Source organism: Neoarius graeffei, chromosome 16, assembly GCF_027579695.1.
Source record: "Neoarius graeffei isolate fNeoGra1 chromosome 16, fNeoGra1.pri, whole genome shotgun sequence".
Classification (NCBI taxonomy): domain Eukaryota; kingdom Metazoa; phylum Chordata; class Actinopteri; order Siluriformes; family Ariidae; genus Neoarius; species Neoarius graeffei.
The window spans coordinates 44,413,266-44,440,386 of NC_083584.1; the positions used below are offsets into that span (position 1 = coordinate 44,413,266).

The 27,121-nt window shown below is 40.2% G+C and overlaps 1 protein-coding gene and 1 long non-coding RNA gene across 4 annotated transcripts in view; one reads left to right on the top strand and one right to left on the bottom strand.

The window, feature by feature from the left end:
• The first annotated feature begins 208 nt into the window (after nucleotides 1-208).
• tnrc18 (trinucleotide repeat containing 18) overlaps nucleotides 209-27,121 on the top strand; it is a 103,283-nt gene continuing 76,370 nt past the window's right edge. For 2 of the 3 annotated variants that reach the window (XM_060943037.1, XM_060943038.1), the window contains exons 1-2: nucleotides 6,567-6,792; nucleotides 8,332-8,676. In XM_060943037.1, coding sequence (XP_060799020.1) covers nucleotides 8,457-8,676 — 220 coding nt within the window. In that variant the 5' untranslated portion in view covers nucleotides 6,567-6,792; nucleotides 8,332-8,456. Of the gene's footprint in view, nucleotides 249-6,566; nucleotides 6,793-8,331; nucleotides 8,677-27,121 lie in introns of those variants that run through there. The other variant, XM_060943039.1, reaches the window with a different exon arrangement.
• On the bottom strand, nucleotides 4,068-6,358 carry LOC132900762 (uncharacterized). Its single transcript, XR_009656803.1, has 2 exons — nucleotides 4,945-6,358; nucleotides 4,068-4,849 (listed from the first exon to the last, which is right to left on the bottom strand). It is a non-coding gene; the product is annotated as an uncharacterized LOC132900762 (long non-coding RNA).

Here is a 27,121-nt window from a genome sequence, read left to right on the forward strand (position 1 = left end):
CCTTGTTGATAGACAGCTGAACATACACCACATGTGACTATCACACTATTGCTGATTGATAACAAAAGCTTGTGGTGATCCAGAGGGTTGTGACATTGCTGAGAAGATGCAGGTGTTCTGGTTCGAATCTCCTTGACATCTCACCTAGTATCTGCATGATTTGATGCATTGTGCTGCTGTCAAGGGATCGGCTGATTAGACAACTGCAGAAAACAGCAGGTGGATGGGTGTTCCTAATAAAGTGGCTGGTGAGTGTACAGTACATAATAAATAATACTGCATTCCAGAAAAAATCCATACTGAGAGAGAACCCAGACTAGCTTACTGTATTTTATGGGATACAGAAAGGAATTGGGTAAGGTTCATTTAGTCAGGTCTGAAATGTTGAACATGCTAATAATAATGATATGAGGATGGTTATGGAATTTGGTCACCAACAATTCATATTGAATATTTTTTTCATGCGCTGAAGAGAATAAAAATATGGCGCTTATAGACGAGGGGCTCAAATAGCATGCAGGATGATAGTTTCTGTAAAAAAGGAAAATATAGCACAAGAATAACAATGTAGACCTTATATTTAATGTTTTCCTGGCTGGTAGGCACAGTGACGAAGCAGGCGTAGCTGGTACTGCTGAGAAAAACATTATTGCTTAATACGTCTCTTTTAACAATAAACGTATTTGTTATGAGGACATGAAAGCTCTTTTCTATTCACATTCATAAGCCTGATTGCTCTGTTTGTTCACACTGGTATCTGGGAGGATGGAAGTGTTTTCTTCGTTTTCTTTCTTTTTTTTATGTGGCTTGAAAAAGTGAACGCTCAGCTTTTGGTGTTTGCAGCTGTTAACTTTCTGTGGTGCATTCGTGACAAGAGTTCATGGCTTTCAACAAACTAAGCAGTGACAGACTGTGCACTGTTGCAGGAAACCCAAATGTCATGCAGTAACTCATTTCCCCTCCATGATTATGGGATATTTTCTCTACCAGACATTTGTAAAGCTTGTTTAAGCCTGCACAAACAACTCTCCACCCTGCATTTTTCAAGCCATCTACCCCCTCACATTCAAATTAGGCAATCTTGCCAAAAGGAACTATTCAGAAAGGTTAAAACAGGTCGTATTTCACAGCTGTTGAAAATGTGATTTAAAGGATATTTATGGGTATTTGTTTTCATGCTGACATAATGCACTAAATGTGCACAAAATAAATTTCCATCACTTCCGTCACCATCACTGACAGTCAAGATTATAGCTTTATTAATTAAAAATAAATAAATAAATCTTCTTGGTGGGAAAAAAAATTCTTCTCTGTATAGCTACACCTTGAATAATCGTTTTATATACAGGATATTACACGGTGGAGCGAAGATATGAAGTTTATCTTCAAGCGGTGAACATATTTTTCAACACAAGAAGATAAACTTCATATTTTTGCACCACAGTGTAATATTCTTTATATTATATGGACACATTCACAAAAAAAAAGCAAGTTAATTGAAAGAATTTTAATTTTGAACCGGTTCGCCATTTTGACAATCTGCGTCATGTCATCGGAGTGAAATATCGGGAATTATTATGCACACAGGACACTTTTCCGATGGAATAAAAACATGTAATCTATTCCCTTCTAGTGGGTTTCATTCATTTGGTTTGACGGCATGCAAAATTGTTAGCATATCACTTATCCTACATGTATTACATCACTCTACCCAATGGAGAATGAGCGTTGAATATGATTTATGATATTGCATGGTTGTCAAGACAACGTGACGTCACATGTTGGAGACATAAAACTTCCACGCTAGTGAGAGACTGTGACAATTTGTAAACATGGCTGCCAGGTTTGCTTCGTTAAATACGGAAGATTTTGAGAGACTTTTGAAAGAGAAAGACGCGCTGAACACCTGAAAGGAATGAGTATTATAATAATAATATTGTCTGGGTTTTTTTGTGGTATATCAGATATATTCCATTCAGCTACTCGTCTTCGACTCGTTCAGTATCATGCTAGCTGAATGGGATATATCTGATATACCACTCAACGCCAGCTAATATTATTTAAATGTGTCACTCAGATCCACTATGTATTTTGTATGAAAAATGCGAGTTTTTCAACACAAGAAGGTAAACTTCATATCTTCAAGCCAACATGTGATTTTCTTTTTATTATATAGACACATTCACAAACAAAAAGTAAACAAATTTATCAAAACAGTTATAAATATGTTACTATTGTTACTAGTATTTGGAAAATGTGTTACTTAATGTCCCAGATGCAGTTCATAGTTCATAACTCTTACGACTGGCGTATTTCCCAGTAAAACACTCGTGTCCATATAATAAATGCATATATATCATTCTCCAGTAACACCCCCACCCCTTTTTCAGGCTACTTTGGAGGAACTAAAAGCAATGCATTTTATAGACTACATTTCAGGCCAGCTACAGTTACAGACCCAGGAGCCATGCAAAGTTACAGGCCTGCAGTTTTTCAATAGTGTATTATATAATGCTGACAATCCTGTGTGTCATGGATCTTTTAAAAAAAACCTGCCTACTAAGTAATGTGCCACTGAAGCCATATAGGGAGGTTGAATGTGACACTTCTGACGTTGAAAACTGAAGGCACAACCATATCCAGATCACTGAATAATAAAAGTCATCTTTTTCCTAAAGAAATGCTCCATTTAAAGTGACCCACTGAAACAGTAAATCACTGAGCTTACAACTATTTCTTTTACCCGACCTACATTATAAATTAAACTATTCAATCCGAGCAAAAAGTCAGTGAGACAAACCATGACCCCTCCTGAGACTATCCAGATGGTTTCAGAGTTGATAATACACAATTATGAATGCTCTAAAAATGTCTATACAGCAGGCAGACTGATTTTATATATATATAGTGTGTGTGTTTGTTCTTTACATAGTTAATGGTTATAAAGGGACTGAGAATACAGAACTTCTTATAAAGTATGTTGTGGACTGTTTTTCATATCTGAATGATTAATGTTGGCGTGCTTTCTATTATGAGCCGTTTGATAAATGTTAAAGCATTTGGCATTTAAAAAAAGCACGACTTTTAAAAGCAAGGTCATGCTGGCTTAATAGCTGAGGAAAGCATTCACTAAATAATCCTAAAAGCAGTACGTTTCTGAAATAATACAGATTGAGTTTTTCTTAAACACTAAGATCAGTCACACTTCCTCTTCTTGTTTCCCAACCTGACACACATCGTTTTCCTCACATCACTTCCTATAGATATTTTAAGAACATTCATAACCTTTTGCACCATTTCAAACATATGTGCTTTCTCCCAGAATATTTTCCAGTATAAATCAAAACTCCCAAAGTCTCCAGATCACTTCATTAACCCATACTTTCTCAGAACCTTAATATAGCACATATTTAAATAACTTATTTTGAGCTGACTTCGACCGTGCTGTGATTGTAACATTAACACTCTGTACATTCACTAGGTCATTCATTGATAGAGCTATGTTTTACAAAGATAACCACACACCTCCTATTAATACCATACAACTAAATACCTTATTGTCTTTACTTGTAAGGCAAGGTTTAATATTTCACAGAAGAAATGTTTTATAGCGCACACTACTTACTAGCTCTTCTCAGTGGCATATGATTTGGTACACTAATTCATACAGATGTAGCCATGTTTTAAAACACACCAAATTTTAAAAATTGCCAACATTAAGATTCCTGTTATATCAATTCTTTATACAATCATGCATAAAGATGATTTGAACTGTGTATGTTAGAAGAAAGTAAGAGTAATTGAGGTGTGTGTGCGCGCCTGTGTGAGAGGAAAGCTCATGTGACTGGCAAAAGAAACCTCATGAAACATCACCTCGCTTCACGTGCAGTGCAGTGATTTAGTGATCATTGTGGGATTTTTTTTTTTACTAAAAATATTTTTTAGGCTCTAAATCAAATCTTGTTATATTCAAAATTATAGCCTACATGGTACAATGTGTCATGAAATACTTAGTCACTTGACTCCAATAACTGTGCAACAACACAAAGAAACATGAGACACAGAAGGCAAGTCAAAATAAAATCTTTATAAAACTAAAATACATAAAAATAATGTACACTGTGGTAGCAGGACTATGCATTGATTAGGCTATTAGTGCAATGACATGAGTATTTAAGCAGATGTAGCCTACATCACAATTATTGGCTATAGCTGCAAGATAAATATGGCAGTGTGTTATTTATTAAAATGAAAGCATGTGTAGACTGATTTAGAAATACTGGTGGGAATAGAAATTTTATTTAGCCCTTTCCTAATCATGCTTTTAGTCCAACGCTAGTGCTTAGATACAAAGCAACACAAACGTTTATTTATGCTCACCATTAAGTATTTAAAAAAAAAAAAAATCCATCAAACCACACCTTGGAAATATTTAAAATGTGAGAAAATGAATGGGTGCCAAACTAAACCGCTAGACAGTAATTCGTGATGAATTAATTTCTGTTAAAGAAATAATAATAATAATAATAATAATAATAGCCTGGAGTCAGTGTTGTGGTGGTGTTTTGTTGCGCGTGCTGCTTCAGGGACGCTAAAAGCCAAGCGCGAGCCCATTCCCGAGCATGCTGTGATGCAGTGCAGAATAGAAAGACAACAAAAAACAGGAATATGGTGTTAAATGTTTGTTTATTTGCATGAAATGCATTTCATCACCCACCTTAACAAGAGCAGTCAGGGATTGTCAGGAGCGAATAAAAAAAAAAAAAAAAAAAAACGCGTCCAAAACAAGAACAAAAAAACAACAACCCTCGAGCGCCTCAGCACCCAGAACAAAGGCGTCTCTCAGTCACTGCAGAAAACAGAATAGAAAAATTAGAGACAGACAGACAGACATGGAGCCGGACGCCTTCTTGGATTAAAGCGCGCAGTAGCTCGGATATTTACTGCTGTTTCGTCGGTCATTAATAACTTATCCAGGGCAGGCAGCCGGGAACCTTCAGGAATAACCGGCTACATTCCCACGGTGAGGAGCTCACATTCCGCCTCCGAGGGGGAGACACACAGACAGACAAAACAGAAAAAAAAATACAGACAATCCAAAGCGCAGATCTTTGCATGAAAGACATTATATTCGCCCGAACTCAGGGAGAAGGAGAAAAAAGCAGAAAAGAACCCCCCCACCCCACCGTCAACATGTTGCATGGTGCTTTCTTTCCCTTCACTTTACACACACACACACACACACACACACACACACACCCCTACCTACCCACAGAAAGAAGGAAGACTTGAAACCGCCTCACAGTCAACTGGGCGCGCGACAGAGGGCAGTTTGAAACCGCACCACTTTCTTGAAAAAAATAAATAAATAAAATCAACAATTTAATAATCTAATATATACCAATCCAATTATCGACACGCATCTCTTCCCTCTACTTTTTTTTTTTAAAGTGTCAATTCTGTACAAATGTATCCTCAAACAGATCACAAACATCGCTTACCTTATTACACTGGAAAGACACACACACACACACACACAGAGCCAGGCGCCATGTTTTTGTTTTGTTTTTTTATTGTTTTGTTTTCAAAACTTGCTAATTTAGCATTATAGCTATCATGTAGCGAGTCTGAAGATCTTACAAGAGCGTAAAACTCGGCGTCAAACTAAACAAACTCTGCAAAAAAAAAAAAAAAAAAAAGCTGTTATAAAGCTATAATTGAGCAATTAATAGCTTAAGTGCCTGTGTAGAATAAATAAAAAGCTAATTAAAACAGGACAGGGTCCTGGGAGAGATTCACTCACCCACCGCACTGCTGGAAAATTCTTTTAAAAAATAAGTTTTTAATTCTAGTTCCTGAATTGCATGTTGTTTAAATACACAAAACTCAATCACGTAGCCCAGTTCAGCACACAGGCAAAAATAATTTAATTAAACAAACAAACAAAACAAACGAACACCGGTAAGCCGTGTCTCTCATCTGCGGCGATTAAAAGAAGTTCGGCCTGCAGTCTCTGAGCCGATAGAGCAATAATCAGGTGTGTATCCGTCTGTGTGAATCAGGACTCAGGAGCGGCCTTGAAACTGCCCTGCACAAATTCTCTGCCTGTTTTGATCATTCAAGAAAAGAAGAAGAGAGGGGGCTTGAAACAGTTCAACCTCCCTGCTCTATAATTGGTTTTATAGAGCTGGCGAAGAGCCCAAGTGTTTACATGGCGATGATTGACAGAGGCAGCGTCCAATCACATGGCTAGCTGTAGAGTGTGTCAGGTTGGGATCATGGGGCGGGGCGTGATAAACAAGGCTTGTTTCATTTGCAAGATAGTTGAGAGAGAGAGCTATAATGGTGTGTATTTAGGGTTATGTATGTGAGAGAGAGATAAAATGGTGTGTATCTAGGGTTATGTATGTGAGAGGGAGAGACACGCACGCACAGGGGTGTGTGTGTGAGTGAGTGAGCGAGCGAGAGAGAGAGAGACACACACACACGGGGTGGGGTGTGAGTGAGTAAGCGAAAGAGAGAGAGAGGGAGGGGCTGTCTCTCTCTGTGTGTGTGAGTGAGTGAGTGAGCGAAAGAAAGAGAGAGAGAGGGAGGGGCTGGCTGGCTCTGTGTGTGTGTGTGTGTGTGTGTGTGTGTGAACGAAAGAGAGAGAGAGAGAGGCCTTCCCTCTGTATAAGCGACCCTCTGTCTGTGTAACTCCGGATGGTCTGTAAATGGAGTGTAGGAACTATTTCACCACGCGTCGGGATTTTGCGAAGAAAAAGGATTCTTTAAACTGAGTCGCCATTGCAAGTAAGCTGTCCAAATTGATAGAAAGCCCACAGAAAATCCATCTGTGTTTACGTAGCTTAGTATTATCTACAGATTTTCTCCAGTCGTTGTATTTATCCTTAGTGACCAGGCGGGTAAAACTAAAAACAGCCCAAATCTTAAAAAAAAAAAAAAAAACAGGTTAGTTCGGTTTTAAGTGTGTTGTGAGTGCAGCTTAAATCCTTCCGCCGGAACGCTTCATAAAAGCCACTTTACTTCTTTAATGTTTCCGCCAAGAAAAGTTTTTGTCGCTTGAAAATAGAAGCGCGTAGGGTAAAAACTTTGAAACGTGGCCGTCAAATATCCGAAACGAGCTGCCTGCGGTGTGAAGAAACACCGCCATGCGTGTTAAAATCCTCCCAGTGGTCTTTAATGCGTTTTATGAGGCTGTGTAGCCGATCATCCGCGTGTTTTCAGTTCTTCGTGTTGTATAAACTTCAAACGAGTTTTAAAATAGCTGCCGCCACTGTTTACCTGTGAACTGTTTACACAGTAACAAGCACAAGCTCGATGAAACGTTTCAGTAAACTGAACACACACTGCGGTGTCGGTGGACAAGAACGAGTGAGAAATAAATCTCCAGCACGGCCATGGACATCAAGTGAGCTCTTACACCATTCAGGGCTTCACTAAGCTCCTGGGAATAAACTGTTAATCTGGATATAGCCTAGATCGAGTTCCTTTTGCGCATGAGAAATAATGTACCACAGTTGTTCACGAGTGGTTTAGCACCATTTACCAAAAGTGGGCTGCTGATTTAACACTCTGACCAGAGACTCCTTATGATTTATAAACAAGAGTGGAGAAAATAAACCTTTTTAAACTTTGCTTTGTCCTACATGTCGTGTGTTAGAGGGTTCGAGCATCAACCTATATGAAATGAGCAGTAAGGGTTACAGCCCATAGTTTACTGTACTATAGGATGGGTTACGACCCAAGTCTGTTTTGCTGTTTTGTTCCTCGCCTGGTGGATGGCTATTTGATGATTTATTTTGCTCACGATTTAAATATGAAACGGTTAGTCTATTATTCTCCATGCTGGGTTTTCAGTCCTCGCTTTGCATTGGTGTGAGCTCGGCTCAGTTGCCTGAAAGCCGGAGTGTAAACGCTGGATTTTCCCTGCGTACTGTAGCGTAGCGTATTTACTGCAGCCGGAAAAAACCACACACACAAGCGCGCTTGCACTCGCGCTCCTTCTTTCTCGCACACACACACAAGCAAATCATCATAAGCGATGCGAGCATGATGGTGAAGGGACCTCTCCATCCAGCCTGGTGATAAAGTACAGTGTAAATGCTCCAGTCTTCTCCTCACAGCTGGAATTTCTTGCACCGAGTCAGGAGCGACTTTTTATCCTCCTGTACTTTTGATTCAAACTGCGTCATCACGCCCTTGTTCAATATTTTCCTCTTTACGCATTTCAACCTAATATATAAATCTTTTATTTTTTTAAATTACTAGTCTGTATTTATCCAAGTCGTTTTTTTGTTTTTGTTTTTTTTTTGTTTTTTTTTTTTGTAGGTCGGCACAATGCCGGATAAGGACACGGATTTGCCTGGAAATCTACAGACGCCGATGTTGTTTTTATTTTTATTATAAGGCTCATTCGGAAGCAGTTTTTATTCTTGTTGTTTTTAATCGAGTGGATGATGGATGGCCGAGATTTCGGCGGGGCCCCCAGATCTGTCCACGTCCCCCCGCCGCTGCTTTCAGGACTCGCCATGGAGTCGCACCGACTCGGAGCTTCCGCCGCGTCCGGGAGGATCCCACCGTCTCCCGGCCACCTGGGCTCGGGCCACCCGGCGGCTGCTGCTCTACACTCGGGAAAATTCCTCTCTCCGACTATTAATATACAATCCCACCACAGTAAGTAGCGCTTTGAAAATGTCACCTAAAAAAAAAAAAAGTATGGCTGAATGCTACAAATAGAGCTGCTCTTGTTGTTGGTGATTTGTGGATGAAACTTCTCTTCTTCTTCTTCTTCTTGAGGAAGTCATGAGAAAGAAAACATGCTGCTGGTTTGAGTCAGCAGCCATGCAGAATAATCCTGGGACGTGTGTGTGTTAATAAAGTGGAGAAAGTGCGTCCAGAAATGATCCTGTAATATGTATGTGTATGTATTGTAAAATGCATTAGACTGATAGCTTTGGATTGCAATATGAGCGATCACTTAAATAATCAATTTCTGCCAATAAATAAAGTAGTAAAGGAATAGTGTAACCGTGGCGTTGATAGTAGAGTTGTCCTGTGTGATGGAGGTGAACAGGCAGAGCAGGGAAATGTGGCCTCATGGACTCTGGATCACTGAATAGCTTACTGTCAGCCAAAACACCACTACATTTCGGTCCTTGTGATAAGGAGAAGGCTATAGAAAGTCCTACTATTTCCTTTAAACTTGTCCAGAAAATGAGTCTTGTTCAAATTGGGCTGGAAGTGAAATTGCCCCATTTGTGTGTGTGTGTCTGTCTCTCCTCCTGATCAGTAGGTTAGAAACAGCTCTGCTTTTCCTCTCCCTGTTCAATCGGCTACTTTATTCTTTATTGCTTGCTGAATTGAAGCCTGTTATTGTACCCCCCCCCCTTTTTTTTTTCCCCCAGGGGATATTGATGCTTCTCTTGCCAGTGCTCAGTATTTGAGGAAAACCAATGTTAGCATAGTTACAGCACGATATCGCTCCTTTTAATACTCCAGAGAAATTTCTCTCTGTAAAGGTTATCTGTGGTCTAGGTCATCCTGGATACTGTTTGTACTGTTTGTCTAATGCACTGCTTCTTAAAGTGGAATCTCAGGACCTCCAGAGGGGAATGAAGCATGAATGATTATTATTATTTTTTTTTTGTGTGTGTGTGAGAGAGAGATTGGAAATCACAATCTCATGCTAAAGTTCTTAATCTGTATTTAGGGGTCCAAGTACCAAAGTCAACTCGGACCTAATGTCCGTGGAATAGAAATGTCTCTACGTCCAAAAAACTGCATTTAAAAACTAGTAAGAATTTTCATGAAATAAATCTACGCCAAGAAGGATTTATTTTGCAGTTAATGTCCCTTGACTATAAAAACTTTTGTTAACCTCTCATCTAATCTGATCCACAGACTTGTCGCATTCATGACCCATCATACTGTATTTTGATGCAAGGTTAATTTTCACGCCCCTTCCTTCACTCCATTATTCACTGTGACATTATGAATGCCATGAGATTATAACCATGCATTCAGATTGTATGTACAGTACAGAAGATGATCTCCTGGAAGAAGAATCTCCAAACAGTATACAAGCATAGCAGTTAGACTAGTGTTTGAGTGTGTGCCCTAAGTTCCTGTGGATTGTATGTGAAGTGGGTCAGGATAAAAAAAAAAAAACTCCGTCATGTGCATCTGGACTGCTGGTGTAAAAATAGGGTAACCTTCATCTGTAGGTTTGCCAAGAGCTGCAGGGAAAGTTCTTCTGGTCTTCAGTTCCCTTCAGTGGAATCGCTGAGAACACAGTGTCTGTTGATTCCGAGTGTTATTTTCACAACTTTTGTTTGTTTAGTAATAAAGTGCCTGGTGTAGTAGAATAGTTTGATTATGCCACCAGTGCTGCTTTGTTTATTCATGAAGAAGCCGGTATTTAGTATCACAGTGTATTGTTGTATTCATTTAAAACAGGATGAATGGTTTTTTTTTTTTTTTTTTTTATAATTTGTCCATGTAATGTGTCTCTCCTTGTACAGAAAATTTAAAATGACTGGAAAAGAAGACAGAGGAAAAGTTATAGGGGCTAGGTTCGAACAGTCGTTATGGGATTTTTAGTGGCATACTTTACTGGGAATGCCATCTGAAAATGTCTGTTCTTTTACCTCGATTGTACTTGAGTAGTTTTGCTTTGCTACAGTAGGTAGTTTGATAGGTCTACTCTTAAATCATATTGATATGATCATTCCTGTTAGTCATGCAAGGTTTAAGCCTTTCGTGGTATTGATGGATAGATAAATATTTACTAAAATCGTATATTTAAAATGTCTAAATAGTACATGAATGCAAGCGCTATATGTAATTTTCTGCACAAACTAGGAAGGGGGGAATCCTAAGCTAATTCATTATCGGTTGAATATTTGTATGTACTATAATTCCTCAGTGAGAAGAGCTTTGTACCAAGTGCCCTTTCATAACTTGATCTAAAGGTGACTCTGCTTAAACCCAGCTTACATTTTATAGGTCTTGGTCATAAATTAACTAAAATTGCGCTTGGCACTGCATTATCTGCGACTGCCTCAATGTATGTGTTCAATACTATTGATTACGCTATAAGTGATAAGGTCCTGATAAGAAACTACCAGCTTAGTGAGTTTTAGCGTGGAATTTTTTTGGTTGTTTATGTTGGACTTATAAATGGCTTTGGGATTTTTGCGTTTTTTTTTTAAGGTAGTGGATAGTGTGGTGTTTGTATGGTGGTGATTTATGTGCAGTCATGTAGCTACTATGAATTGACTCAGTGGGTGTGTACTGTTAAAAATGTTGCTCTGTGTATGTGCTCTGACATGCTATTCCAGTAGCGTATGCCTACTTTCTGTTTAGTTGTTTGAACAGTTCATTTTTAGTTGCAATTTCCCCTAAACCATCTCTAGGGAAAAGAGTGAGTTCCTTTATTTTGAAACAAACCCCCCCCCCCAACCGTCATGCTACTAAGAGAGAACTGCTAATGTAAGGAAGGAGTCATTTGTACCGGGCGTAACGCGTCCCTCTAATTGAAGGCCTGTTTGTCCTTCATGCCTCTTTTTTTTTTTTTTTTGCCACGAGTGAACTTAATAAAATGGCCTCCTTGCACAGAGCCAGCAAGCTGAAAATGCATCGTATATTTGTACAATGACTCATTTTTCTGAGAACTGCATGAATATTTCATCTGTTCAGCTGCCAAATTTCTCTCATCAAAAGGGAAAACAGATTTGTTATGTCATTCTGTTAATCCATTCTCAGGACCAACCCCTTGATTATATTAAATTTGTCATTTCACTGTCATCTTGGCAAGCACTGACTTGATGGATCCCATGCATTTTTGTAGCTGTTTAATAAACATATAGGTTAATCGGAGATTATTGGGTAAGTTTAAGGGAGAGCACAGACATAACAGAACAGTTTTGACTTGCGTTTATGTGAAATGTTGGGAAAGCAATCTGCAGTGAAATAATTAGTAATTTATCCTTGAGAGACAGATGGGCAAAACCCTCCAGATCAGCTTTTATATGAAGTCAAACGTTCTTGAATTTGCATTAGTGTTACTGATTGCTTGTGCATGCTCATGCACAGAGATGTTTTTTTCCCCCTTCTTCTTCTGTTTTTCAGATGCTGAACTAGCTCAGGCAAATGTTATCTTTTTCAAAGACTTCTTACCGTTTCAAAGGTGAAAAGGAGCTGCACTTTTTGTAAACTTGAACCACAGCTGCAAACGAGATATGAGAGACTTTTTTCAGAAATGTTCAGACAGGAAGTCAGCTCACCAAGCAAATGAATGCTTTTAATTGTATTAAAATGTAGTTCAGGAATGTGATAAGGAAAAGATGGGCAGGCTTTACCAACCAACCTAGTGTCCTCAGCACAACTGAGCTGCTCCATCTGCACTGCATGTGCTTCTGTGATGCTATCTGCGTCTGCTTTTCTTTTTTTTAAGATGGAAGTGGTGGCTAGGTGGGTTAGTTAGGCTTTGGGCTAGTGGAAGGTTTTGAGTTCAAATCACCACAAAGCTACCACTACTGGGTCCTTGTGCAATGTCTTTAACCCTCAACCGTCAACTGCTCAGAATCATGAGTTGCTTTGGCAGATATGTTCATTTAAATCTCCTCTTAGCCTTCTTTGTTTAACTGTATATTTATTTCAGCCTCTTATGAAACTTACACACTTGTCCTTACTTTTTTTGCTTTACAAAGCCGGTTGCTATACAGCCAGTTTGTTTTGTTAAGACGGTTCATGCTCTATGGAGGTTCATGTTTTTTTTTTTTTTGAATGCAAAAAAAAAAAAAAACACAACAGTTGCACGCTTTTTAGTTGTGTTTCTAAAACAGTACAGATCTCCGGGAATATTTGACCTGATTAATGTGAAGATAAGGATAGAGGAAGGTAGGACCTTGATTTCACTTTGAACAGCCTGAAAGACTGGAGGGTTGAAAATGAGTTTCGTGGTGGTGGTGTTCTGGTATGACAGGAACTACAGGCTTTTATCAGGCATCAGGGGCAGGCTTTCATGAGCTCAGCCATAAATGATATTCATCCGGCTAATACAGTGTACTGCCGAGTTATTGTGGCACAAATATTCCGCTTGGCTACACTTTGCAGTGGCTTTTTTTTAATTATTTATTTGTACCTTTTTGGATGAAAGTGTGATTTCATTTTATATTACTGAAAAAATGCTCAGTAAAAATTATGGAACATAACTTTTTTTTTTTTTTTCCCCTCCCCAACAAAGATGAACTCGTTCCCACTGTGCGAACGGTGTTGGAGCCAATATTCAGGCCAGTATAGTACTTGGTTGAGGTATTTATTTATAAAACTGCTGAATATTTTTCACAAAGTGGTGTTTTAGTGATGAGTAAACTGGCTCTCGGTTGCAGCTTTTGTAATGGCTTACAAGCTGAAGTTCTGCCAGACCATCTTAATTTACTTGTCGAATGATTTGCCAGAATCATTTCATCCGCGTTTGCTTGGTCATGTTTTTTCCCCTGTTTCTAGATAATGATTGCCTTTGACTGTTAAGGCTGAACAATTTTTCAGGATCCCTGGCTGGCTTTGATAATGATTGGCGAGTAAATTATAGACGTCCTGAAAATAATTTTTAAATGCGTTTTTATAGTGCACCACATGAAAAAGTACATATTCCTGCACTATGCCACATTCATTCAATAGGAGATCCCTGCAAGCTTGTGTATGTAAAGGATTGGGGGTGTGGGGAATATAAATCTTAGCAAGATACACATTTGACGTGGGCTTGCCTTTGGGAATTTGAAATTGATCAGTTTCCGTATGGTGCCTCTGACATTCCTGAGGTGCCAGATAGAGGGCAAAATTGCATATTTTCAAAATGCAGTGGGGTGTGGTTTTTTTTTTTTTTTTGTTCCTCCCCCCTGAATAATTGGTCTATAAATTAGGCAAAAGAAAGCCCTGTATAATTAGCCTGGCTCAGGCTCATGTCCACCTAACATCAGCCTGATGTGTTGTTTAGGATTGCCTGGATGCAATAACGAACACAGACTGACCGGTTCATTAATTAAATAAATAACTCTAACCTTTAGTGCACTCAAAGCATCACAACAACAGACACCATGATGGATTATGCACAATAACTGCAGTGGTGCGCATGGCCTATTAAGTCCTATGGGACTTGCCTTGACAAGTTAACCCTTTGGGGGTATTTTCTGGCACTCTAATGATTTTGGTATGCTCTGATTTTGTTGTCAATTTCAACAAATCTAAGTAGAATTTTCAGTCATATGACTTTTTTTTTAAAATTTGTGTTCAATACAAATTCAGCTACAGTAATATCCATGTAGTATGTATGTCATGATTGTACTTAAAAAAACAGATAAATGAAGATGTAAAAAGCAGTTTTAGAACTGTTTTGGAATATGTGTGGGGGGGAAAAACATGACCTTACCCATTGAGTCGAACCGTTTTGATCACTTGAGATGATTCTGTTTAGTCTTCGGAATATATCAGCACAAAAACTTAAATCTGCTCCATTGATCTGGACAATTAACTGGCCATCAAAAATGTATGTCCTATTGTTTTGCGGTAAAGAGTTGGCAGTGGGAGGGGTATTCAATGCGAAGAGTAAAAATTCCATTCAATGAGAAGAGTGAAACCCCCTCCCACTGCCATCTCTTAATCCCATCAGGTCAAGTCACAGTGGGTAAGGTAATGTTTGTTTGTTTTTTCACACATTCCAACACAGTTCTAAAACTGCTTTTTACAACATCTTCATTTATCTGGTATTTGACTTTATTCAGTGTGTCTTGAAATTTACTCTTGTACTATTTTACTCTGTTCAGAGCCACAACCAACTCTGTTACACAATTACTCTGTAATTTTACTCCAACTCCAAATTTTAGTCTCTAAACCCAAGATAGAGGACAATTAACTATTTTTTGGGAAAATACTTTTAACTCTGGAAAATTGCTCAGTCATTTTTCCTGTGTATGCACTACAGCGCACACATCAACCGATCCGCTCATCAGAGATAGAAGAAATATTTCCACGTACTCGAGTTCATCTTTGGCTGGATCGAGTTGAAGTAAAAATTAATAAATTAAATAAAAGGCAGTAGGGTTGGGCGGTATCCAAATTTTGATACCTTTAAACTGTCTCTGTGTTTTCCCGGGGTATACGGTATTACCGAGAAAAAAATAATATTTTGTTTCGGCCTACTGTGTAACGTGCGCCTATACCGGCGGACCTTGTCCAGACCTGCGCCTATGCCTCAAATGTACTATTTAAAAGCAGCATAGCGAATTATGTGCATTGTGGTATGGATTAAGCAGCAAAGTGAATTTTGTGCATTGATGAATGGATTAAGAGATATTTCAAAGCATCACACAACTCTTCCTTCATCTTGAAAATAGCATTCAACTGTCGTTTACACATGTCTGCGTTGAAACGCCATTTGCAGCACTATTTCACCTACTCCATCAAAAAAAGTACACGATGAGCAGGATCATACCCTTTCAAGCATGGGAAATAAAAAAAAGAAAAAGAATCAACCAACACCCAAGTCCGTTTAGACTGCGCGATAAACCATATTCTTCAGCGCAAATGAGGCGAATCTAATTCAAATGCGTGATAACTGCACAAGGCAAAATCATATGGGCCCACGTCATGCCATGGCGGGGAAATTAATAATCAAATGGCCTTACCTTGCTTAAAACGTTGTCTTGATCACATAACTCCTTACAATTATTCCACTTAAATCCATACGGTTTAACACACCCAACAAAGATAGCAAGCGCATTGCTAATTCCCACCAGAAACCTAACAGTTTACGCTACGATGTTTTCTTCCGTTTCTTCAGTAGATGACATTTCAAACGTTTATTACCCACATCCCAAATGTCATACGTTATATTATTTTACCTTGTTGTTACTCATGTAACCTACTCAAAACACAACTCATTGGAGAGATCTCGTGGAAGTGGAGTACCCCAGGCTATGGTGTGCCTTAGGGGACATATTAGATTTTTTTCGATTTTGCGCGGTCATTTACATTATTGCTGGCTCTTCCTTTTCATTTGGTTTGAAACCAAAATACTGCCACACTGCCGATGTTGTTCTTTTTTTTTTTGCCACTAACTCGTTATCTTGACTTGCCATCTTTCAACCGCGGTCTCAGTCTCTTGCGAAGCTTTCTGTCAGACTCCAAATGTCACGCAGGGTTGCCATGGTAACGACATAAACAACCCTGCACGCGATGAGAACTTCTTTAGGAAATTGATAGAATTAGTGAAAATACGATCACACAGTTATTCGGGATGATCTTCAATTTATTATTTTATATTATGACCTCATGTACTCCATATTTATTTAGATGATATATATTTTTTTAAAATGACTGTAATGAGACCGATACCGTTGGTACTTTTGGATACCTCGGGATACCTTCTTACCGTAATACCGCCCAACGCTAAAAGGCACCACTCATCAGTGTCGCAGTTCTCAAGATTAAATTGAATTGCTATGCTGAATCGTGAATTGAATCACTGTCCTGAATCATCCGAAGCACATAAAATCCACATGCCGTCTTCCAACAAGTTTTACCTCCAAATAACCGAAACTGTCTGACAGATTTTATCCTGTTTATGATGGGTGTTCCCACCACGAAAGAGAAACCAATCAAAATCCAAAGAGTGAAAGTGATTACCATGTGAATAGTCTTTTATGAATGTGTAAGTGGGCGCTCAGCGCTCCGACTCCGGTGTGACTGAGTAAGGTGGCAAGTTTTATGTTTCATCTAATTTAGGTAATTATGTTATATTATTTGGCAGTGGGCACATAAAGTGTAAAGTCTAAAGTTTCTTTGTTTATCATTCTTGTATGATGATAAACTCATGAAGATATTTATCTAAATACGTGACCTACTCATTCTAAACCTGCTAAGCTTCACCGGCGAAGCTCTCGACCCCAGAGGGTTAAAGGGGCAGTGCTTTAAATATCATGAATATTTGTCATTTAGTGTAAATACAGAGGTGATTGGTCGAGAGTTTCAGACTATTTCTTGATAATCACCTCAAGCGACTCTGCAAAATGGCAGCCAATTGCTTCGTCACTGTAAGTGAGGAAGAATTACAATTTATGAAAAAAACTGCTGTTTCTAAAATCACTAAAGATGCTACGAAGTTTGGTCTAAAACTGTTCAAAGGTAAGGTGGAATTGTGATTTATCTATTTCAAAACAAAGTATTTTATGCGACTTGGCGTCGATAAGTGACGCAAGTCTGCGCTGCACCTTTATTACGTTTGCATGCTGATTTTGAAGATTTGAAGTAAATTTATTTATTTTTTAAAAATAATCACCTGTGTATTTATACTAAAACCATTATCCACTTCAGGCTCAGTGAATATCAGTGAATTAAAAACCTTGAATTCATCTCGATTATTATTCACCAATATTAACTTAAATTAAATAATTGTTAAATATAACCACGCTAACAATTAATTAGCTGTTAATTAATAATTTGTTAACTATTTGGATGGTAAAGTACCAGTCTGTGGATTTTGAATGTAGAACAAGTTGTATCTGTTTTTAAAAAAAGGCACTTTTTCATTGATTTTATTTATTTTTTTCCAGGCGACATACAAAAGCAAACAGATACAGCCACCACCACCACCACCATGGGGGGGGTTCATGCCTTTTTTTTTTTTTTGTGATTTTGTTTGTAAGCGACACACAGATCCTCCCACTGCAGGTTGTGTTGCCTGGCTGCTTTTAAGACGATTACAGTCCCCACTTGGCTCGGTCTGGAGTCGTTGAAACTGATGGATTCCTTTTGTTATGCGTCGTCATTGTTAAACTGGGATGTGCCATTGGAAGAGTTTGAGTGTTTCATTCTACAAGGTCATTTTGCTTTTGCCTTTGTTAAAATTCACCTTTCGTTTGTTGAAGAAAACTTGACTTTGCTGTTGGACAAGCCTAGGATTACAATATGTAGCAAGGTCAAAATCTGAATTTCATTATAAACAAAACGATTTCTAGCACAGTGCTGTTGAATTCTCCAGTCTGATTTGTTCATGTAGCTTCAGCTGTAATTCAGGTTATGGTATATTAGTCTGTGTTCATATTAATACACTTTCATTTTAAAACGCATCACTTTTACTGTGTTTACATCTGGTGTCCACACTACTGCAGAGTTTTCGAGCCCCTAAAACGGCGACGTTTGGAAACGCTGCTGGCTTCGTTGCAGTTGGAAAACTCCAGGGTTGTGTTCTTAAGGCCAATTTATGCTGACAACGCAGTCCTCGCAGATGGCGTCTGCGTAGCCCCCCCCTTCGCAGACGCTCTGCGCGCACCTCCCAAAAATTGTGACCACTGCAGAAGCCTCGCAGACAGCGTCGCAGACGAGGGCTCTGATTGGTCCACTCTACATCCGCTGTACACGCACTTCCGCTTCCCTACTTTCCCGGTTTGTTTTGTTTTCACGACCGCTATTTTTAAAAACACGAGCGAAGATGGTGCAGCACGAAGAGCGGTTGATCGAGGAAGTACGTACATCTATACGACTCCAGTTCTAGTCATTATAAGTAACCGGAGGATAAACACTCCACTAACCACACCCACCAACTACTCCTAGCGATTTCGCGACTTCGCGCCCCCTTGCGTTGTGGCGGTGAATAACATCCTATTATCCTATTATTGAGCCTATTACTCCCCGCTCAACGATAAATTACAACTGTCTGCGAAAAGCTATCTGCGAAAGCCTTGTCGCAAGAGCATGCAGAGGCCCTTAGTCTCGATACTCGCATTCACTTCCTGATTGGATGTAATCAGTCATGACCTAGACTTCCCTGATTTGTCATTCCTGCTGTCTCATGACTCTTTCCAGAAGAAAACAAATGACACCAGCTGTTTATACCACTAATGTGGTATCATTTCATGAATTTTGGTAGTTAATGCTGCTGCATTTCACTGCTTTTTTTTTTTTTCACTGTACTTTGAAATGCAGCTTTAAGACTTTGCTCTTTCGCCCACCGAAAGCCACTAATGCCCCTTTTCCACCAAATCAGTTCCAGGGCTGGTTCGGGGCCGGTGCTGGTTCACAACTCGTTCAACTTGCGAGCCAGCTGAGAATCAGTTTGCTTTTCCATAGGTCGCGGTGCTAAGGGAAGCCACGTCAGTTACGTCGCTGCTTACGTCAGTTACGTCGCTGTATACGTCAGTTACGTCGCTACGTTTGCATAAACCTTGGCGCGAATATCGAAGAAAAAACAACATGGAAGAAGCAGCAGCAGCAACAACAACAATAATAATAATGGATGATTTCGCGTTTGTACAGCTGCTGATTCTCGTCACTTAAAAATGGCGATCTTTCACGGTCTTGTTATTGTTGTTGGTCTTAACACCCCCCCCCCGACGTAAGTGGTTCTTTCCTCTGGCCCAGCAGAGAGTTGGTGCTAGCCTGGAACCGTTTTTTCTGGCCCTAGAGCCAGTTCTTTGTCAGTGGAAACAGAAAACCCGGTTCCAAACTAAGCACTGGCCCCGAACCAGCCCTGGAACTGCTTTGGTGGAAAAGGGGCATAAGCCGGTGGCTTGTGGGCGTGACACAGGTCTAGCATTAACAGTGAAGATTTCTCCCTCTAACCAAGTGACCTGTCACACCACTTCCAGTTGTCTAGCCAAGTTTGGGAAGACACTCTGGATTCAGCAACTGCTAAACCAACTAGTGACATTAAATTTATTAAACTTGTTGAGAAACAAGGCTCTCTGAGTGAGATCTGATAATATTTAGCTTTTGGGGCATGTGATGGTGGAGTCCCCTTCTCCACCTTTGTGCAAACGGTGCCTCAGGTCATCCAGGAATGGAAGGTGTACACGATCACATAAATAATTGTCTAAATGATGGATACCAAACTTTTATCCATGGTTAACTTATTCACAATATTTCCCATCCTGAATCTAACTAACAGATGAGCCTGCTTGTAATGTCAGGTTGACTAAACTTCCATTACGTGGGGCTAACCGGCACCCAGACACTGATGATGGCACCAAGGTTACCGGTTGTCTTCTTAGGCTACGTCCACATTAATACATTTTAGTTTTAAAACCCCTCACTCTTGCTATGTTTACACCTGGCGTCCACACTGCTCCAGGGTTTTCAAGCCCTTAAAATGGAGACTTTTGGAAATGCTGCTTTCCTCATTTTAGCTTGAAAACTCCAGGGTAGCGTTTTAGTGTAGACGGGTGAAAATGGGGACGTTTGGAAACAATGACGCAGAAACCCACATTCCATTCCTGATTGGGTCTCACTGGTCACGACATATCCTTCCCTGATTTGTCACAATCCAATCATGTGACCTTTTCCCAGAAGAAAACTAATGGCATCAGCTGTTTATATTGACATGCGCATGCCCAGTCTACGTGTGATATGCATTCTGAAGCGTGTTAATATGGACTGAGATCATTTCTGATTATGGAGCTAAAATGCTCGTCTGGATGGAGATTATTTTAGTATTAAAACTAAAATGTATTAATATGGATGTAGCCTTCGCCTGCGGAGCAGTCTACTCCTTAATGACTTCATGAATGAAAGATTAATGCGGCTATGGAAATAACCTTAGTCAGATGTTTGGCTCTTAATAAATCCTTCTTTCTATATTTATCCCCCATGGACACACAACCAGGAAGTCAAAGTTTTCACTACCTTAACATTATGTTACAATACAACTTTTGATATTTATTCATTTCATTATTTTGTATGATTTTATTATATTTATTGCTGGCTTGCTTGCTTTGGTACCGAACTAGTACCATTACTGTTCTACCATGTCGAGTACCCTATCAAGCCCCAAATTTTGGTACTGAACCAACCTTCAACGAGATCATTTCTGATATGGAGTTAAAACATTCGTCTGGATGGAGATCATTTTCATTTTAAATTGTTGCTTTAAAAATCAAACGTGGCCATAGCCTTAATGCTCCGGTTATATGTTGTTGTTTCTGGAGTAACAACTGACTTGCTGATGGCCAGATTAAAAAAAAAAAATTGTTTAAAGTAAAATAGATGAGTGTTGATATGGTGAAGGTTGTAATTAGGAGAGTTAACATTTTTGGGAGTGTCATTTCTGCCAGAATGTGGGTTTTTATTTTTTTCCACTTCAAGAGAATTTAAAAACACAGGCCGGTGAGGGGAACAGTTGTTTTATAGTTGTGCATCTTGCTGGCATATGATGCCACGCTGCTGTGTTGCTGTGGCACAAGCTGCAGATATGGGTCAGGAAGTGATTTTCTGCACAGTGCTGCTTCCTATCGCATTCTCTCAAAACGCCGAACGTGTGCATGCACTCAAAAAAATAAAACATTGGATTTACTTAACCGAGTTATGGCAACCGGTCCAACGAAACTGTGTTAATTTAGATGTATTGAATACAGTTATGTGTTGAAAAACTCAACATAACTGTATTCAATACATCTAAATTAACACAGTTTTGTGGGACCGGTTGCCATAACTCGGTTAAGTAAATCCAATGGTTTTTTTTTTGAGTGTGGTTTACGGTCGTTCAACTCGATCAAACCGAGAAACCATGAGGAGCTTATGTCATGATTTTCTGTCATATCTTTCTCTCTTGTAATATAGTCTAAACTAGTACAGTATGGGCTTTCCTCCGTCTCGTCCATTCTGCTTTTCACTTCCTGTCCTCACATCTGGATTTTGTATGTCATCGCCATCACATCTATTTACTGTTATGGAATGTCCATGAGATGAGCAAGTTCCTGTTATCATGAACGCTTATAATAGTAGCAGCTAGAAATGGTTAAAAAAATCATGACGTGTTGCTTGCTAATGAATTTAAAATGCCAGTGTTTGGCAAATCGCTGTGGTATGAGAGGAATAAGATGGGGTTTACATTAGACCATATCAGCGGATCATCAGATTAACGTTTTTAAAACGATTAGCGTGCACACAGCAACGCCAATACACGATTCGCGTGCACACAGCAACACCAATACACGGATACGCTCGGCTCCGCAGGCATCCTGCGCTCCAAATCGCTCCGCCCTGAACAGCGAGTGCCCTCTGGAGGGTGCGCACTCCGGCCCTGCGCAGCTCACACAGCGCGCGAGTGAAGCGCACGAGCAGTGATTCGGGACTGAGCCGCTGTGTGTGTGATCCCAGCGCATATCACTTACCACTTGCAAGTGGAAGGATGGCAAGCCTAAAGACAATCATAACTACACAATGGGCAGTATTTGCATCAGTATTTGCAGTATTTTCATACTTTTATACTCTTTAATGAAAGGTGATACAAGGGGGAAGTCCGCACCGTTTTTCAGTAGTCGCGTCACATGACCAACGCCAGCGAATCAGGAAGGTGGATGTCACAGTGACGTTGTCCAATGACGACGCCAGCTAGAGCTCAGCACAGCGTATCCACGTATTCTCAATGACTACGTTTACATGCACATCCAAATCGAGCTGCTGTCGGTAATCGAGCTGAAGGTCCCAGCAGGGTGCCAGAGAAATCCAATCGTACATGCACACAATGAAATCGGGCTATTGTGTGAGGTGCATTGTGCACCCGAGCCACAGGTGGCGCTACACGCCCCATCGTGTTGGTACACTTCCGGTTGTCGTCATGAAGAAGAGCTATTCAAGAGTGTAAACAAAGTTATCAGTTCCGTGTTCTCCATTACGCGTTTTTCTCCCGCCCATGAATTTTAATATATTCAACTCCTTAAGCTGAATGAGCATGAACTCTGTCTCCTCATTGCTCCAGAAGTGCACGTTTCTGCTCGCCATTTTCTCTTCTTCGTTTGTTCCTCCTGACCTCTTCTGCTGCTCGCTACTACTGTTGTCATGCCGACCGAGGCTGTTGTGTTTCCCGCTTGTGGTCTCGTCACTCGTCACTTCCGGAAGGGGCAGTAAGTAGCTTGACTACTAGCTCGATAGGGTATACATGCACTAAGTAGCTCGGCAGAAATCGCATAATCTAGGTTGTGTAGCTTGATTCCGAGAAATCAAGTTTGGTTCAATTTCAGCCGAATTAAGGTGTATACATGGCATTTTGAACTTCGATTTCAGTCGAGCAACGGCAGAAATTCGATTTTCTCTATGTGCATGTAAACGCACCGACTGTTTACACAGCACCGGAGCTGACACGATCTGGATTGAATACGTGGACCCTGGCGGATTCCCGTTTCCCGGCGTTTCCAGGCGTTTTAATGTAAACGGACAGTGCATCCGCGAAGAAAACGAGACAGATATGGTCTAATGTAAACTTGGCCTAAATCACTCTGGGACATGCCGTTAAATAAGTCACTCTGTGGTGGCGTTTTCCTGTAACAGCAGCCCCTTTCACATGTACTATTTTGTGCATGATATCCTAAAGCATAATATTACTGTTAAAAGTAATGAGAATACTGTTCACCGCTTGAGAAAGCTCTTCCTAATGGCTACTGTTTGATTAGTTCAGATCCATCCCTCGCTCCAGCTTTGCTGGTGTTTTAAGGCCAGTTTTCTATTTAAGGCTCGTGGTGTTTGGCTTGCAGATAGCCGAGGTGTTCGCCGTCAGCTCTGTCTGCTGCGTCTGTTCTCTTATTGATCCTTGCGCTCGTCTCCCAAATCTCTGTTTATCTTTGCCTTTCCCCTCCCTGCCCCAGAATATCCACGGCTAGGTTCTCCGTTTGCAGAAGTAGACTCCTACTGTATCTATTTATTCTTTTTATACACGGGGGCCACGGTTATGACATGTCTATGATTTGTTGTGTAACCTTCACCGACGCTGGAGACAAGCTTGCCCAAGGGCACGGTGCATATTGGCAGACGAGCAAGCTGCCAAGATCAAGGCTCAACTCCTCGTGAATCTAGTAGCACCGATCTCGTGCTACACCTTTTTTTTTTTTTTCTTTTTTTTTTTCTTTCTTCCCCCCCCCTTGGCCTGTTGTTGTATTGAAAGCACACACAAGTGCTTAGAGTAGAGCTTTGCTTGCAACACGCCCACACGGTAACCCTACAATTCTGTCCACCTTTTCTCTTTCAGTTTGCTATTGTATTCTGGAATGATTAGGTTTGAAGAAAAGGCTCACTCCGAAGCGGTACCCGTATCTATACCCGTCCAGTGTTCTCTTCACACTCGTCTCAAGGGTAAACCTGCATTGCTGTTATGCGCAGGGTGAAGGTGCTAAACTTGTGATTTATTGCTCTTTATTTAGCAGCATGTCACGAAGGAAGCTAAAATAATACGCAACCATTCGCAGACCTGTCTGCTTTTTTTTTTTAACCCTTCGAGACAGATTTTCACTGCGTTCTGCCTCCAGCATGGGTGAGAAGTGTGCTATTGTAGCTAGTATGAGAAGTTCCTCATTGTGACCGGAGAGGAGAGGAGTGAAAGGCTGGGGCTCTTGTGTGTCTCCTCCATCCCCCTCTGTCCCGTGTGGCATAGACGAGCGAGAGAGATAGCGGAGGGGGGAGGATAAGTGGTACTGGTGCACCTCCTGCAGCCGAGCCTTTCTTCTGAATTAAACATAAAGTGTTTAGTGTCCCAGTGCTCATGCCTTGTTCGGTCATCCTTCATGCGTTATGTACTCTGTACGATTGAAATAAAACACTCGGGCTGTTTAGCATGTTCATGTGAATGTCTTTCTGGAAGGCATTCACTACTATTTTTTATTATTATTCTTTGCCAAGAAAGGAATGAAGCAAACTTTTTCCTCATACAGTATTTCTCCTTTTTTTTTTTTTTTTTTTCCAATTATTTGTGAGTCCCTGCATACCAATGATTTTATTCTCCTCTCTTTTAAGGCTCCTTGAACTCACCCAAAGAGCAAAAATATACTAGAAATGTTACAGAATTCTCCAGGAAAAGATCTCGTGCATAGAGAAAATGAAGGAACTGAACACCATGGGTTGATTTAACATCTGCCAAATGGCTGCAGAAGAAGGCTTATTAAAATGTAATTTGACGGTAAGTGATTGGAAGGCTGATGAGATCAGGTTTCTGTGTTACACAGCCCCGTGGCCTAGAAAAGCTACATCAAGTTAGTTAGTGCTCTTTAATTTACATCCCTGTTGTGAAGGAACGTACAGAAAGAGCTCTTGTTTCCTCCTTGTTTTATTGACGGTTCTTTTTCGTAGTAATGGCACTCGGAGGGGTGGGGATTACGATGAAGATATCGTCTCACGGTTTCTCTCTGATGCACAGTAAGCATCGTCAGAGAGGTTCACGTCCAGCAAAACATCAGGGTTGCATTTAAAAAAGAAACCTGTACAAAAACTGTGCTTTTATTTAATGAAATCGCACTCAAAATGAAGGGGGGGGGGGAATCGTGTGAAAGATTCTACAGTACTGTGCAAAAGTCTTAAACACCTTTTTTTTTTTTTCCCAATACAAGCTTTGTTATAGATTTCTATTTTATGACTTCTACATTATCGAGTCGGTACAAAAACATATATTTTAGAGTCCAAACATTTGGTTTCCAGCACAAAATTAAATGCTACAGGAAAAAAAAGTTTGTATCTGAGCAGCATATTCCATAAGAGAGCGCTTTTCAGATTAAAAAAGAAAACATAATGAAGGCTGCTGGGTTTTGGTGCAAAATGAAGAAGCGAGTGTGACAGTCAAAGTGTCCAGAAGAACTGTGGCTGGTTCTGTAAGATGCTCAGTAAAACCTACAGCTCATTTCCTTATCAAACTGCACTCACTGGACCTGAGACTACTATTTTTATTTATTTTAAAGCAGGGTGGCACAGTGGTGTAGTGGTTAGCGCTGTTGCCTCACAGCAAGAAGGTCCGGGTTTGAGCCCCGTGGCCGGCGAGGGCCTTTCTGTGCGGAGTTTGCATGCTCTCCCCGTGTCCGCGTGGGTTTCCTCCGGGTGCTCCGGTTTCTCCCACAGTCCAAAGACATGCAGGTTAGGTTAACTGGTGACTCTAAATTGACCGTAGGTGTGAATGTGAGTGTGAATGGTTGTCTGTGTCTATGTGTCAGCCCTGTGATGACCTGGCGACTTGTCCAGGGTGTACCCCGCCTTTCTCCCGTAGTCAGCTGGGATAGGCTCCAGCTTGCCTGCAACCCCGTAGAACAGGATAAAGCGGCTAGAGATAATGAATGAGAATGAGATATTTTAAAGCAAAGGGTCATCTCACACCAAATATTGACTGTTTCATTTATTATGGCTTACTGCTCTTAATAGGTGGGTTTTTTTTAAGTGTTAAAACGTATATTTAAATTTTTTTTTTTTTAAAAGCCATTTTTGGTCTACAGCATTTCTTTACATGTGCCTAAGACTTTTGCACAGCACTGTATCATATTGGAGTATTTTGGTTATATAGCATATTAGATCACAAGGTGGTCGAGTCACCAGGAAAAGTGTCAAAATATTACCACAGCACTTGATTTTTGTTTATTTCTGGGAAGATAACTCCAACAATGTACAACATGATCTCTTTGCCATTAGTTTATCTTAAATATATAAGGAATTAGTTCCCTAAATTGTCACACTTAATTGCAATAATAGAACTAGAAAAGCACTCGGAGAGCGCAGACCTCTGCCAAGAATCCTTTAAAAAATTCCGGGATCCAGACGGTGATCCGGATCACTGCCAAAATTTAATGGATTGTTACTTGTGCCCAGTCACACCTCTGGAAAAAAATTTCAGAGCAATCTGTTCGTAACTTTTTCCGTAATGTTGCTAACAGACAAACCAACAAACAAACCAACGCTACCGAAAACATAACCTCCTTGGCGGAGGTAACGAGTAGAAGTACTTAAGTGTATTTGTTACGTTATAGCCAGGAGGTGCAGTGTGTGTGTGTGTGTGTGTGTGTATGTATATATATATATATATATATATATATATATAAACTAATGATGTCATGACATTCCTGTTGGTGTGAATTGGTCATGGGTGTTTTTTTTTTTTTCTTCTTCCCCTCTCCTTTTTTTTTTTTTTTCAGAGCAGTGTCAATGAGCATGTGTGTACAAAAACACCAACATGGGTCTGGGTCTGAAAGCTGGAACAAAGGCCACAGACCATGATTGTGTGTGTGCATGCGGGGGGGGGGTGCCACACAGCGGAGCAGTGACCTGGTCAGACTGACAGGGGTTCGACTGAGCCTCTGAAAATATATTAAAAGGCTGTGTA